General features: G+C 36.4%; 1 protein-coding gene across 4 annotated transcripts in view; it reads left to right on the top strand.

The window, feature by feature from the left end:
- Window positions 1-14,885, top strand: part of TTC17 (tetratricopeptide repeat domain 17) — a 114,777-nt gene that overhangs the window by 23,992 nt on the left and 75,900 nt on the right. For all 4 annotated transcript variants that reach the window (XM_028111137.2, XM_028111138.2, XM_028111139.2 and 1 more), the window contains exons 3-10: window positions 3,459-3,628; window positions 4,282-4,393; window positions 4,638-4,769; window positions 9,478-9,587; window positions 10,177-10,321; window positions 10,776-10,915; window positions 12,536-12,696; window positions 14,093-14,205. In XM_028111137.2, the coding sequence (XP_027966938.1) occupies window positions 3,459-3,628; window positions 4,282-4,393; window positions 4,638-4,769; window positions 9,478-9,587; window positions 10,177-10,321; window positions 10,776-10,915; window positions 12,536-12,696; window positions 14,093-14,205 (1,083 nt within the window). The remainder of the gene's footprint in view (window positions 1-3,458; window positions 3,629-4,281; window positions 4,394-4,637; window positions 4,770-9,477; window positions 9,588-10,176; window positions 10,322-10,775; window positions 10,916-12,535; window positions 12,697-14,092; window positions 14,206-14,885) is intronic.

Genomic DNA, 14,885 nt, shown 5'->3' with positions numbered 1-14,885 from the left:
AAAATCAAAGATGTACTTCTACAAGAAGAAAAGTAAACCCAGTAGATATGCATAGGATGTATAATGATGAGTGAAAATACTGATGAAGAAGTTGCTAAACTTACTTATTTTTTGCACTTTGAAAGGTAAAGCTAGGTAATTGGGATGAAGCATGTTCAGTGATTAGTTAAAGCCTGTTAGACTCTTCTGTCATGTTTAGGAGAAGGTAAAACTAACTGAATAAATTAAAATCCTGTTGGAAAATTTATGGGCAAACATACTAAAAATTTAAGAGTATTGCTACCTTTCAAGTAGTATTTTCAGTATAATTGATTTCCTTTGTCATTCTCTCTCTTTTTTTTTTATGTATTTAAAAGACGACTCTGAGAAAGGGGTCTACAGGTTTCATTAGACTGCCAAAGAAGTCTATGACACGAAAGAGTTAAGAACCCCTGGATCCTGCTGTCAATATTCAGGAAATACAGAGGACAAAGAAAGGGACGCATTAAATGAACCTAGGAGATGCAATCAGCAAAATCCTATAGAGTGGCAGACTCTGCAGAACAAATGACACAACTTGTTTAACAAATAAATTACAAGGATTAGAACTATAGATTACATTTCTGTTATTCTAGTGCTTGCCCTTACCTTATTACTTTGTTAAGTTTTTCATCAGTAAATATTTTATTTATGACATTAGGGTAGGGAAGGATTCCTCAAATAACGTAGAAGTCACAATTAAGAAAACAACTGATAGTTTTGACCATCTTAAGACTAAAAGTTTCTCTTTAGCAAGTGACACCATGAACAAAATTAAAACATAAGCTTTAAGCCAGGAGAAGATATTTGCAGTACCTATAACTGATAAAGAATGAGTTTACAGAATCACTCTTCATAAATATCTACAAATCAATAAAAAAAAGGGGAAAATAGGCAGACTTGGAAGGTCAAGTTACAAAATATCTCATAAACATATGAAAATATGTTCAGTCACATTAATGATTGCATTAGTTAAGATGGCTACATTTTGTAGTGGATGACAACTTTTGCATTGGCAACAAACAGTCCCAAAAATCTCAGTGCTGTTTCATGGAGGAAGGTGGAGGCTCAAGGAAGAGTAACCAAACATAGAAGACTGTTTAAAGTTTCTACTTAGAAGTGACATCATTTCTACTCACATTCCATCGTCTAGATCAAGTCACATGGGCAAGCCTGACGTCATAGGGCAGTATATAGTATAGCCTATCTACGGGAAAAGAGGAGGGAATGAGTAAGTGGAAACATCACTTAGTAACATCCCAGTAATCTTCATGGCTTAAAACAATAAGGTCATATTAATTGTCACTCTGGTTCAAATGCCAGAACCCAGGCTGACAGAACAGCCACTGTCAGGCATATTGCCATTCTCAGTATCTGAGGGAAAAGAAAGAGCGCAGTAAAGCATACACTGGCTCTAAAAAATGTTTCCCTTCAGAGGATTCAGTGGCACATCTCATGTTACATTTGTCAAAGTAAGTCATACTGGCCACATCTGAGTTAAGCAGAACAGTGATGTGTTGACTCCTTTGTAAGGAGTTGCAGCAGATTCATGAATAGTAATGCAGTCTACCCCAATAATCATAACATTTAATGCCCATCAAATTGACATAAACTAAAAATGTGATGTTGGTAAGTTTGTGGGGATATGGGTATTATGATAATCTGTTGGTAGAATCCTAGTGGTTATAACAACTTTAAAAAACAGATTGACAGTGTCTAAATCAGAAAATGTGCATCCCATATGTCCCCTGCACCCCATATTTTTACCCCTTCTGGGTCTTTTACACATGTGCACAAGGAGGCTTTTATAAGAATATCACAGCATTTTTAATAGCAAAAAGATAAAAAAGAAGCAACCTAAAGGTTTATAGAAAAATGGATAAATACATTTTTATTCATCTGTTAAAATGAAAAATTTAGAGCTGTACTGATCACTGTAGATAAATACTAAAAACATAATAAGGTTAAAAAATAAGTTGTAGAATGATATAGGATGATACTGTTTACATAAAGTTTTTAAGCTTGGAAAGCAATGCTAGATGTTGATTTGGGACATATATATGGATATATATGCACATATATGCATATATATAAAATATTTTAAGAGAATAAGAATAATATAGTAATATTTTGTAAAGATATACACAGAAGTGATACATCAAACAAATTCAGGATAGTGGTAACTTTGGGAAGGGAGAGAGGGATTTTGAAGGCAGTAAAGAAAGGTTTCAACTACCTTATTTTTCCTTTTTAAAAAATCTGAAATGAGTATGGCAAATGTTATCATATGATAGATGTGGGTGGGTGGTGGAAACTTAGGTTTTTATGTAATTCCTCTATATGTTTGAAGAAACAAAATTGTGAGTAGCAGGAATTCACCTGGAATACAGGGCATTAGGGGAAATTATTCCAGTCCACAGTATCAACATGCTGGATGTCTTTTTTTTTTTTAAGATTTTATTTATTGACAGAGAGACACATAGTAAGAGAGGGAACACAAGCAGGGGGAGTGGGAGAGGGAGAAGCAGGCTTCCTGCAGAGCAGGGAGCCCAATGCGGGGCTTGATCCCAGGACACTGGGATCATGACCTGGCCTGAAGGCAGACGCTTAACGACTGAGCCACCCAGGCGCCCAACATGCTGGATGTCTTGAAGGACTGAAATATGATGTGTGGACAATTCAAGGTAGTTTTAATTGCTGAGCCATTCTGTTCCAGGGAAGTTAAGTTGATAGATGCAGTTTATAGGTAGTCAGAGATCCTATTATGAAGGTATTCAGCTGCCATTATCATAAATGTCATATACTGTTACTTTCTGTATATGGACACTTGTTTAGAGAAGCTTATTTATATCAACTAATTAACTCCCCCTTATCCACAGTTTTGCGTTCTGTGGTTTCAGTAACCCATGGGCCACCTGTGGTCCAGAAGCAGATAATCCTTCTGATCTATCGTCAGAAGGTCAATAATGGTCTAACACTATGTCACAATGCCTACGTCATGCACTTCATTTCATCTTATCATGTAGGCATTTTATTATATCACATTATCACAAGAAGGATAAGTAAAGTATACTAAGATATTTTGAGAGAGAGAGACCCCATTCTTTTATTTACATAACTTTTATTACAGTATAGTGTTGTAATTGTTCTATTTTATAATTAGTTATTGTTAATCTCTTACTGTGCTTAATTTATAAATTAAACTTCATTATAGGTATATATGTATAAGGAAAAATACAATATATATAGGATTTGGTACTATCCATGGTTTCGGGCATCCACTGGGAGTCTTGGAAGATGCCCTTACAGATAAGGGGGGACTACTTTGTTCAGAATCCTTGTCTTCCTTCATATAGAGGATTTTAAATTCTCCTTTCTCTTACGTGGTATTTAGACAGATATTAGAAAAATCCATTGTGTTCTCATTGTCTTCTTAACAGAAGCAATTAGTTGCTCAAAAAATTCATATAGAAGAGAATGAGGACAGAGATACAGGACTGGAACAGAGACATAATAAAGAAGATCCAGACTGCATCAAAGCCAAAGTGCCCTTAGGGGACCTGGATCTGTATGATGGCACATACATAACTTTGGAAAGCAAAGACATCAGGTAAAGAAATTCTCTTTCCAGAAATAAAATTAACGTTTTCTTGAATAGACCTTTCTCAAGTCAATAAGAAATTATTTATCTAATGAGGATAAGCTTCAATCACAGACGAGTTTATCGAAATTTGAAAGTTCAAAATACACTACACGTAGAATTCTTAAATATCAATTAAAAATACTTAATACCACAGAAGATTGAACAATTTATAGTAAAAGAAATACAAATGGCCAATAAACATGTGGAAAACCTCTCTCTCAGTAATGATCAAATAAGTACAAAATAAACCATTTAGATAGTTTTCACCTATCAAATGGGGAAAAATATTTAAAAATCAGTAACTGGTAAAAATGTGGAGAGGCTGTCAACAGAAGTGTAAATTGGTTTAACATTTCTGGGAAGAATATTAAAAAAGCTTTTAAAAAGCTCATAATCGTAACGTTCTTTGGTCTACCTACTGTTTTCTGTCTCTTGATTTATCTCGTTTAAGTTAAACTCCTAAAATATTGCCTCCCAACAGTTGCTGCGTGAAAAGGGTTGAATGATGACTAATACTGATTGTAAAGATGAGATGCTATGAGAATATAGTTCAGTTAGGGAAAAATTAAGACATTTTTTTACCTTTCATTCATTTATTGCTCCCGGCTTCTTGATTTTAGCCCTGAAGATTATATAGACACAGAATCTCCTGTCCCTCCAGACCCTGAGCAACCTGATTGTACCAAAATTCTAGAACTTCCATATAGTATACATGCTTTTCAACACCTGCGAGTAAGTAGAGAGATTTGGGATTTTTTTTTTTTTTACATTTTTTTCTGTAATTTAGTCTCTTATAAATATTTTTTCTTCTCCCCTTCTAAACAGCTTTATAATTTTACAAACATATCCTATTTCTTAAAACTCCTTTAAAATAAGTGCTATAAGATACTGAGTTACTTGTGACCTTTTGTCTTGTGATCTCTTTTTTCTGTGTATGTGGTTTTGTTTTTTTCAATTTTTTTCTTCTTCTCTTCAGGGTGTACAAGAGAGAGTTAATCTTTCTGCACCTCTATTACCTAAAGAAGATCCAGTCTTCACATATTTATCTAAACGACTAGGAAGAAGTATAGATGACATAGGTCACCTCATTCATGAAGGCTTGCAGAAGGTAAGTCATCAGTGATTGAAAGAGCCGGAGACTCTGTGCACAGAAGGTCTTTTTTTCTCAGAAAATAACCCGTCTAGATTGTTTTTGTCTAGAGGATGATTTTAAATATGATTACATTAATGTAAACTATGTAGTTCAAAGCTAGGGAGAAACATTGGTAGTCTAGTCCTCTTTACCAGGAAGGGATGCCAAAAGTTTTATTTAAACTAATTCATGAAGGGCGCCCGGGTGGCTCACTTGTTAAGTGTCTGCCTTCGGCTCAGGTCATGATCCCAGAGTCCTGGGATCGAGTCCCACATCGGGCTCCCTGCTCTGCCGGAAGCCTGCTTCTCCCTCTCCCACTCCCCCTGCTTGTGTTCCCTCTCTCGCTGTGTCTCTCTCTGTCAAATGAATAAATAAAAAAATCTTTAAAAAATAAAAAAATAAACTAATTCATGAAAAAGGAAATTATAAGCCAAGATAAGCAGCAGGGCTTATAGGCTAGATTATATATTTTGAATGTGAAAGAAAATTTAACATTAGTGTCTTTGAAATATCTACCCAATACATAGATCGTCACTGTTCTCTGGACAAGAAAAGAACCACCACTAACAATAAAGTCTTCTTAAAATTTTCTTTTAAGGTACCATCTACTTTGAAAAGCATGAAATAGGGAATTGTGTAATAGGACCCAAGAAGTTAAATGTATCATTCTGCATAACATGTGGGAATTTAGAAAACAGTTTTGTTTTTTGTTTTTTTTTTTTTACTCTTCTCTGTGCCTGAGTTGTATCATAAAATGCAGGCTAGTTTCTTTTCTAAGATATTTATTTACTTATTTATTTATTTGAAAGAGTGTGAGAGAGCAAGCAAGCACATGAGAGTGGGGGGAGGGGCGGAGGAAGAGGGGGAGAGAGAGACTCTCAAGCAGGCTCCGTGGAGCCTGATGCAGGGCTCAGTCCCACGACCCCGAGATCACAACCTGAGCCAAAACCAAGAGCAGAAGGCTTAACCGACTGAGCCACCCAGGCACCCCAAAATGGAGGCTAGTTTTTAAGCAGTATTATAATGGTACTAAGTAAAATGTGAAAGGGCAACATTTATATAGAGTTTATTCGATACATTTCAGATGTGAAAGGGCAACATTTATATAGAGTTTATTCAAATACATCATATATATACGTGTGTGTGTGTGTGTGTGTGTGTGTGTGTGTGTGTGTATGATTTTGTAGTTAAGTTACTGTCTTCATCTTGTTTTTATGAAGGTAATGTAAAACATTGCAGCCCCAGAACTTGATGAGTAATAAAAACTACCTAGGAAAACTGGCCTAGGATTTAAAATATCCTTCAAAGGATGGTTAGTTGAAAGTAGATAATAGTGGTAAGTTGTCTATAGAAAATTAAAATAGAGGGTAATTGTGTGGCTACTTTAGATTGAACAGTTGGGATCATCCTCTCTGGAAAGGTGAAATTTAAGCCAATATCTGAATGAGAAGAAGGAACCAACTGTCTGAGATCAAGGAAGAGCATTCTAAGCCAAGGCAAAGGCTCTGAAGCCGTTAATGAGCTCAGTAGTGTAGTAGTCTGCTCAGGCTGCCATCATAAAATACCACAGACTGGGTGGCTGAAACAACAGAAACTTCTTTCTTGTAATTGTGGTGGTCGGGGAGTCCAGGATAAGGTGCTGGCTGATTCAGTTCCTGCAGAGGACTTTCTTCCTGCCTTGCAGATGACCACCCTCTCACTGTGTCCTCACATGTCCCCTTCTCTGTACGTGTGGGGGAAGAGATCTGGTATGTCTTCCTCTTCTTATGAGGGAACTGGCCCTATTGGATTAGGGCCCTACTCTTAGGACCTCATTTAACCCTTATCATCTCTTCCCAGGCCCTGTCTTCACATACAGTCACACTGGGTTAGGGCTTCCACATAGGAATGGGGGGGCGCAGGGAGAGACACAAAGATTCAATCTGTAACAGGTGAAGGTCAGTAAGGTGGAGCCTGGTGAGCAAAGGAGAGGTCGATAGGGAATGCAGCCAGAGAAGTAGCCCAGGGCCATTCTAAGTAGGCTTCTGAAAGCTAGGGTGAAGACTCTGGGTGCCGAGATGAGTGCTGGGAAGCTAGAGCAGAGGAATGATATAATTTAGTTAATATTTTTTAAAATATACTCTTAAACTTAGTTGGAGAAATGACCGAAGGGACTCAAACTGAAAACAGAGAGATCAGTTCTAATGGTTAGTATTGGAAATGGAAGAACTTAAACCATTTCAGGAAACGTTTAGAAGTTTAGAAGCTGATGAGTTAGATGTAGGGTATGAGGGGAAAAGAGGAATTGAGGCTAATTCCTGAAGTTTTGGCATGAGCAACTTGAAGAAGGAGCAGGGTTGGGGTGGAGGAAGAGAAGATAGAGTCTGTTTTGGTCACATTAAATTTGAAATACCTGGATGAGACTTGAGCTCCAGGAGGGGTCGGAGCTGGCTATATAGATAGAGGATAATTAAGTAGGGAGTGTTGGTAGCCATGGGACTAGATGAGGTCATCTGGAGGAAGGTGAAGTTTGAGACGAGGCTACTCTGAGTCCTTGGTCCTCCCACGGTTAGCTGTCAAGCAAAGGGGGAGAGGCCAGCAGAAGAGATCCAAAAGGGTATCCAGAAGAATGTGGTCTCCTAAGAGCCAAGGGAAAAAAGTGTTCAAGAAAAGGAGAAAGTATTGATAGTGACATTCAAACATTTATAGATTTGTGGGGGGAATTTTATGAGAAATCTAACAGAAAAAGTTCTTTAAAGATATTTTTCCCTTACTTCCAATATACTATGATGTACAGAGTATTCTACTTATCACAGTGTTTTCACTTGTTCATGTAGAATTTGTAATAGATTTTTTGGTCCCAATTCACAATGTAAAGTCTGAATATAAGAGATAAAAATCAAAGCATTTGTTGATTTGAAAAAAAAACTTTCTCAAAGGGCTGTCAAAACAGACTGAAACCCAGGTTATAAGTCAGTTCTGAAAGAATGTGGCACATATCCCTTAACCACCTACACAAGTGTTAGACCCTCATTTGCATCACCTGCAAATCCTATACATTCCTTGAAAAGAATACTTAAGGCTGATTAATGCAGAATTATACTTAGTTTTAATCTTAAAAATAACTATTTTTGAAGAAAACAATTTCTCCTCGTGGAAAAAATTCAGACTATATTAAAAAATGTATAAAAGAGGAAGTAAAAAAACACTCAGAGATAATTACTGTCTTACAATGTAGTCTTTTGTATTTTTATTCTTACACATCTTTATAGTTAAAACTTAGTTATTCTAAAGATAAATTTTTTTTTTTTTTTTTTTTTTTAAGAGAGAGAGAACCAGTGAGAACATGGGGGCTATGGTGGGCAGGGAGAGGGATTGAGAGCTTCTTTAAGCAGGCTCCGAACTCTGAGCCTGATGCAGGGCTTGATCTCATTTCCCTAAGATCATGACCTCAGCCGAAATCAAGAGTTGGTCGCTTAACCCACTGAGCCACCCAGGCACCCCCTAAGATAAAATTTTAATAGTGGAATTTCGAGCGTCCAAGGGTAATCATATTTTAAGGCTTTTTACATAAATGTTGTAAAACTGTCCCCCAGAAATACTGTATTCACCTAACATTTCTACAGTTAATATCTGAAGTTAATATACAGTGTAGCCAACAGTGAGTGTTGGTATTCTTTTTAATCTTTGCAAATTTGTAAAAGGAAAATTTGTATCTTTTTTATTTATATTCTTTGTTAAGTTTTACATTATTTTCCTGCTAATTGGCCATTGTTTTGTACTTTTGAATTGTCTGTTCATGTTTTTGGCCCGTATTCTCTCGTATTTTGTCTTGTATTCTTGTCTTTCTTTTTAGAGCTCTTTATGTATTAAAGATAATAAACAATGAGTGTCATATATATTTTTCCCAGTTTGTCTTAAACTTTGACTTTTTTTTTAACTTTATATGACATTTTTTGCCATGCTGAATTTGAAATTTCTCTGCATGGGCTTAAACTATTTACATTGAGTTTTTGTCATGGTCCAGTTCAGTGTTTTGACCTCTGTGTGGTTGAAATTTAGTATATGTTACAAGATGAAAAAAATCCAAGCCACAGAAGGAGCAAACCTATTTGAATTTCTGTTTAACTTCACTAAATAATAGACTTATTACTCTATACTAAAGACTGTTTTTAGCAGTGAAGGTTTGTATTGTGAACACAGATGAAAGAAGAACAAATAAAAATTCATCGTTTCCAAAAGGATAAACCTGTCTTTTGCTTATGTATGTACCTCCATTCAGATATTTAAATAAATAGGAAACTGTTAATTTCAGGAATTTCATGTTAGAACAACTGGCATTTCTAAGTAGTTTAGGTCCTAACTTGTAAAGTCCTGAAATAGGAACTAACAAGTTTTTGGGCCACTTGGTGGGCTTTTCAGCTTGATTTCCGAACTCTTGGAACAAGAGCTTGGAGTTGAATGGTCTCTCTGTGGAGGTGACACCTGAAGGCACTTAACTTGCTCAACTGGTGATCATGCGGCTCTTTTGACAGGTGTAGTTTATTGGTACCTTGTCCCCTGCTTATTCATTGGTGTAATGTCTTATTCTTCAGCTTAAATTTCAGAAGAGACTGAATAGTGAAGGTGCTCATTTTGAACATTCTAAGTCGAAGAAAGTATGTTGAGTTGTGTTTGATTGTCATCTTATTTGTTTAATCTCTAGAATTCTTCCTCATGGGTACTGTATAACATGGCTTCATTTTATTGGAGAATAAAGAATGAGCCATATCAAGTAGTGGAATGTGCCATGCGAGCACTTCACTTCTCTTCCAGGTAAGATTTCTCCCTTTCTGGACTTCCTGATTCTCCACATATTTCAGGACTGGTAAAGAAGCAGTACGTAAGAAAACAATATGAGGAAGCATTGTGTTGTACTTACACTCTCCTCTACTCCTGTTCAAAGAATTTAGTCCCATCACAAAAATATGACAGAAGTCAAAGAGTTCACAGTTGTTAATAGCACAAAATTCTTCTGATTTCTATTAAGGAAAAAATATATAATGTAGACACCCTCTGATTCACTTGAAACTTGACTATACGGACCTTGCCTGGAGGAATTAGCATAAATTAAATTGTTCTCAAAGCAAATAATGAGCCCTAAATACATTTTAAAATCATAAAATGTCTGCCCGACCTTATTTCTGTGCAAAATTTGTAGCTGTCAGATTGAATAAGCATCATCAGTTATATAAAAATGTAACAGTATGATTTTCTTAAATTATTTTCTCCATCAGTACACTCAAAGTTATTTTCCTAAGTTCAATAACTTCGAATGTAATTTTCCTTTATCAAGTAGTTATATGGAATCATGGAGCACACACTTCTCTCCTAACACCTAATTGCTCCTCTCCTTCTCTTTTAGGCACAATAAAGACATTGCCCTGGTCAACTTGGCAAATGTTCTGCACAGAGCGCACTTCTCTGCAGATGCTGCTGTTGTGGTCCACGCAGCTCTGGATGACAGTGACTTCTTCACCAGCTATTACACTTTGGGAAATATATATGCAGTAAATACAACTTTTTGTTTTCATGAGCAAACCAGTTGCTGTTTTCTTTTTTAAAAAATTTATTTTCAACTAAAAAATACCTTTTTCCCTTTCCTCTTTTGGTCTGAACAAGGAAAAGGGAATGGAAATTAAGAAGTTAGGGGGAAAATAAGTCAACACAATAATGTATCCTAATAGTCCTAGCCTCTTGACAAAAAAGAAAAATTAATAGGAATCATAAATTCCTGCAGAGTATGCTTCTGGAGATAGCAATATTTTCTAGGTAAGCCATCTTACAGCATATCTTATGTTGTCACTGATCAAAAATAATGTTCATAATAATGTTCACTACAGAGTGAGATACAAGTGTGATCTCATAAGTCATTAGGGGGTTTGGACAGATCCACCCACGCTGTGGCTAATGTTTTTCCTCCTCTGTGTGTGTATATGTGTGTGTTTGTTTTTGTCTCTTCAGATGCTGGGGGAGTATAACCACTCAGTGCTCTGTTACGACCATGCTTTGCAGGCCAAACCTGGGTTTGAGCAAGCTATAAAGAGGAAGCATGCTGTCCTTTGTCAGCAAAAACTCGAGCAGAAATTGGAAGCCCAACATAGGTAATTGGGTGAGAAAATTTCACTGAAGCCCTAGCACTGTAGAATCTTAGATTAGACCTGTGTAGGGTGATGTCAGTGTTAATTTGTTCTTTAGAATTAAAAACACCTCTTCACGACTGCTTGTCCTATCCCTTTTCCCCGGATCCAGGGGGCTTAGCACAGCTCAGGGGTTGTGTACAGCAATCTTTAACAGTATGAATTCCAGGAACTAGAGAATGTTTGCATAAATTCTGTCATTTAGGTCTTTATACTTCTGACCATCGATTACCTTTATGAAGTCAGATGGAGTGGGGGTGCTGCCAGATAATTAGTAATTCGGTTATGTTTTAATTTCCACAGAATATATTGTCAGTAAAATCACTTGCACGTGCTGTATTTGATCTTTCTCCCCTTTAGCTGCTAGGGTTGGGCTAATGTTACGTTAGTTAAGTGACATTGAGAAACATTATTTGGCCCATATTTTAATCAGATTTCTGTAAATTGTACAGTGATAAAGTTCTGTTATACTTGGTCCTTGCAATATACTTAATAAAAATGTATTTGATTTCATAAGTAGCAGGGCCTGTTAGGAAACATCACATAACTCGAAATGAATTGTTCTTCTTATGGAATTAGCCTTAATGTTTTGAGGCAACTTTGATTATTAGAGAATTAAATGGAGATTTGGAACTCATTAAACTATTGCATTTCCTTATTTTCCAGTCAGTTTAAAGCATAATGTGGTGAAAAGGGAGAAATGACCACTTACTTGTTTATACCTGGCTTCTGTTACACCTGATCAGAACTTGTCCTGGCTGAGCAAATTGGTTCTCTCATACACAATCTGTACAGCTCCTAAACCTCCATGTGTTACAATGTAATAGGTAGAAAGGATTTTGTGATTCAGTATAATCAGGCAGCTGATTTACTGATACCAGGTGGTAGAGAATATTTCTTACTAAGCCAGGTTTCTGTGATTTTTTCCTAAATCCACAAACCCAAGGAGCTAGAGTTCAAGAGCAAGGTACTGTTGGCCCTTTCTTTTAACCTTGTCTTTATGTAGAATCAAAAGAAAAGATGAGAAGGTGGCTTTGAATGTCTGTGGAACTAATACAGACTTTGTGGAGGGAAATAGTTGTTGAATATGTCAAGATTTATACTATGTTGCTGTGTATCTTTTAGGTACCTGAACAGTCCAACACACCATTTACTGTCAAGATAGTCATATGTAAGGGAAGAATTTTGCATCCTCTTTTTGCCTCTAAGTTTTAATAAAACAATAGATTTATTTTGCCCCATCATTTCTAAACTTGTGGTACAGTGGTTGTATGTTAAAAGGAAAAAACTAGCAATTATTGCTGAGGACCAGAAAAATCTATGCAGTAAGTGGGTTTAAAAATTCAGTTTTAGGGCGCCTGGGTGGCTCAGTTGGTTAAGCGACTGCCTTCGGCTCAGGTCGTGATCCTGGAGTTCCGGGATCAAGTCAAGCAGGGAGTCTGCTTCTCCCTCTGACCCTCCCCCCCTCATGTGCTCTCTCTCTTATTCTCTCTGAAATAAATAAATAAAAATCTTTAAAATATATATATAAAAAATTCAGTTTTAAAGCTCTGTAACTTTTTTCTGGTGTTAAAAAATGTTAAGATCCCTCCAGAGAACACTGAATGAGTTGAAAGAATATCAAAAACAGCATGACCACTACCTGAGACAGCAGGAGATCCTAGAAAAACATAAGCTGATTCAGGAGGAGCAAATCTTAAGAAATATCATCCATGAGACACAGATGGCAAAAGAGGCACAATTAGGTGAGTATTGATTCCAAATAATTAAAGACAGGTTAGGAAGTTCACTTCTAGCATGTTCTACTTTCATAACTTTTGTGTAGCCCTAAAGCAGTATAAAGTTGTGCTTATGACTTCCCTCAGTCTTAAAATCAAGTCATCATAGCGGGTATACCAGCAGGCCTTGGGAGCTGGTTTGGTCTCTCTAGGTTTTTTTAAATTCACATTTTAAAGTAAAAATTACATCTTTTAGATCCTAGAAGTCTTAACAACAGTTGTTCGGCCCACTTTGATTTAGTATGCATTCCAGTCTCTTGGAGACCTTGTTAAAACGCAGATTCTGATCAGTAGGTCTGAGGTACGACCTAAGATTCTGTATTTCTAACAAGTTCCTAGTTAATGTCTGTTGCTGCTGGTCTGAAAACACAATGTGAGTAACATGGCCTCATACCAAGTAAACACAGGTCAGACACACCCTTGAAACAAAGCATCCACACTGTCAAGCCAACGCTGGCAATAAGGCTGTCTTACTTTTCTTCCTCCCTTAAAAACAAATATTTTATTTTAGAAGTAAGATTTTAGGCTAGAATTTTTCTCAAGCAAGAATTCTTAACCTGGGTCAATGGATTAGTTTCAGGTGGTTATGAAATCCTCCCCAAAATTACATGCAGTAATATGTATGTGCACAATTTTTTTTTCTGGGAAGAAGGCATATATAGCTTTTATTAAAATCTCTTAGAGTCCATGACCCAGAAATAGAACCACTGTCTAAGGGCACGTGGGTTGACAGGTTATCAGTGACTTGGTTATATCCAGAATGTTTCATTTCTGATAAAACCCTAAGGGAGTAGATCTAACAGCTGACACCAAAGAATAAATTAACAGAGTCCCTTATATTATATACTTCTCCTTTGATAAATATATTGATCTGGAAGCCCTCTTAAGTCTTTGACCCTTAGCTGTGACCATTTAAAGTCCATTTTACAATCCACCTAATACGTTTTCTTTGCTATTTTGAATATAAAGAATATGTTCAGTTCTTGGGGTTATTTACTGCTTGCTTTGTACTACAGTACAACCAGGGCTCTTGTATATAATTTTTAAACAGAATTATGAAGTACATAAAACAGATTGTCTCCAGAGAAATGGCAGAAGTCTCTAAAAACAATGTAATCAATAGATTTTACTGTCATAGAATGTAATTACCAGAAGATATTTTGGTGATTTAGTGGAGCCCCTTTGTTTTTTATAGGTGGAGAAACTGAGGCTTCTTTAGAATGATTTAATTTAGCTAACCATTAATGAGTGTTTCCCTCTATAGTACCGCCTGTGTAGTACTCTGCCAGGCTCTGAAACTAAATGAAATCATGTTGGCATTGCTGATCTTTCTCAACAATTGCAATTTCCTTTCTTATTCCAGGAAATCATCAGATATGCCGTCTAGTCAACCAGCAGCATAGTTTACATTGCCAGTGGGACCAACCTGTGCGCTACCATCGTGGAGATATTTTTGAAAATGTGGACTATGTTCAGGTCTTTTTCTTGGTCTCTTCTAGTTTTTATAACTTTGCGTATCTAAGAGTAATATTGTTCCCCCCCCCGGTTCCTTGTATATTTGATCCCCAGATTTGTGACTAATTTAAGGTTTTGAGTATGTTTATGAAGTCAGATTTCATAGACTATCTATGTAAATATTTCGTAGTCAGATTTCTCAGTTACTTCATGCATGACATTTCCAGTTCCCCCACGTACTAGCTGTATGTCTTTTTCTTTCCTCCTTTACCATGAGAGCTAGATTGGGCTGTTACTAGTATTTAACTCAAAGCCTTCATCTCCCTTTTAACTTATTAAAGTAAGACCAGTAATTTAAAATTTGGAAAAGAGTAGCCATGCTTTTTCCTAAAGTCATCAGTCCAGTTATTATGTTGCTTCAACTAAAAACATTAACAAAATGATCATTATCAACAAAATTTTTATTAAGCACTATTGCTACATGCATGGATGTTTTCTCTCTCTTTCTGTCTCTGTGTATATCCATACATATACATGCAGTCATACACATGCATACAATCCTAGGCTAACTAGTTGGGAAGAAATAACACATATTTATAATGGTACCAGAGAGCATCTAATTGGGCTGATACAGATAGTAAGCACAACCAGAGTTCCAAATATCATGCAAAGGGATGTTGGAAATAAAGTAAAATTTATCA

The sequence above is a fragment of the Eumetopias jubatus genome, unplaced genomic scaffold, assembly GCF_037043125.1.
Source record: "Eumetopias jubatus isolate StellerSeaLion01/CBP00866 unplaced genomic scaffold, mEumJub1_p1.0 scaffold_13, whole genome shotgun sequence".
NCBI lineage: Eukaryota > Metazoa > Chordata > Mammalia > Carnivora > Otariidae > Eumetopias > Eumetopias jubatus.
Note: the sequence above shows the minus strand (reverse complement) of the source record. Positions and strands in the feature narration are given on the sequence as shown.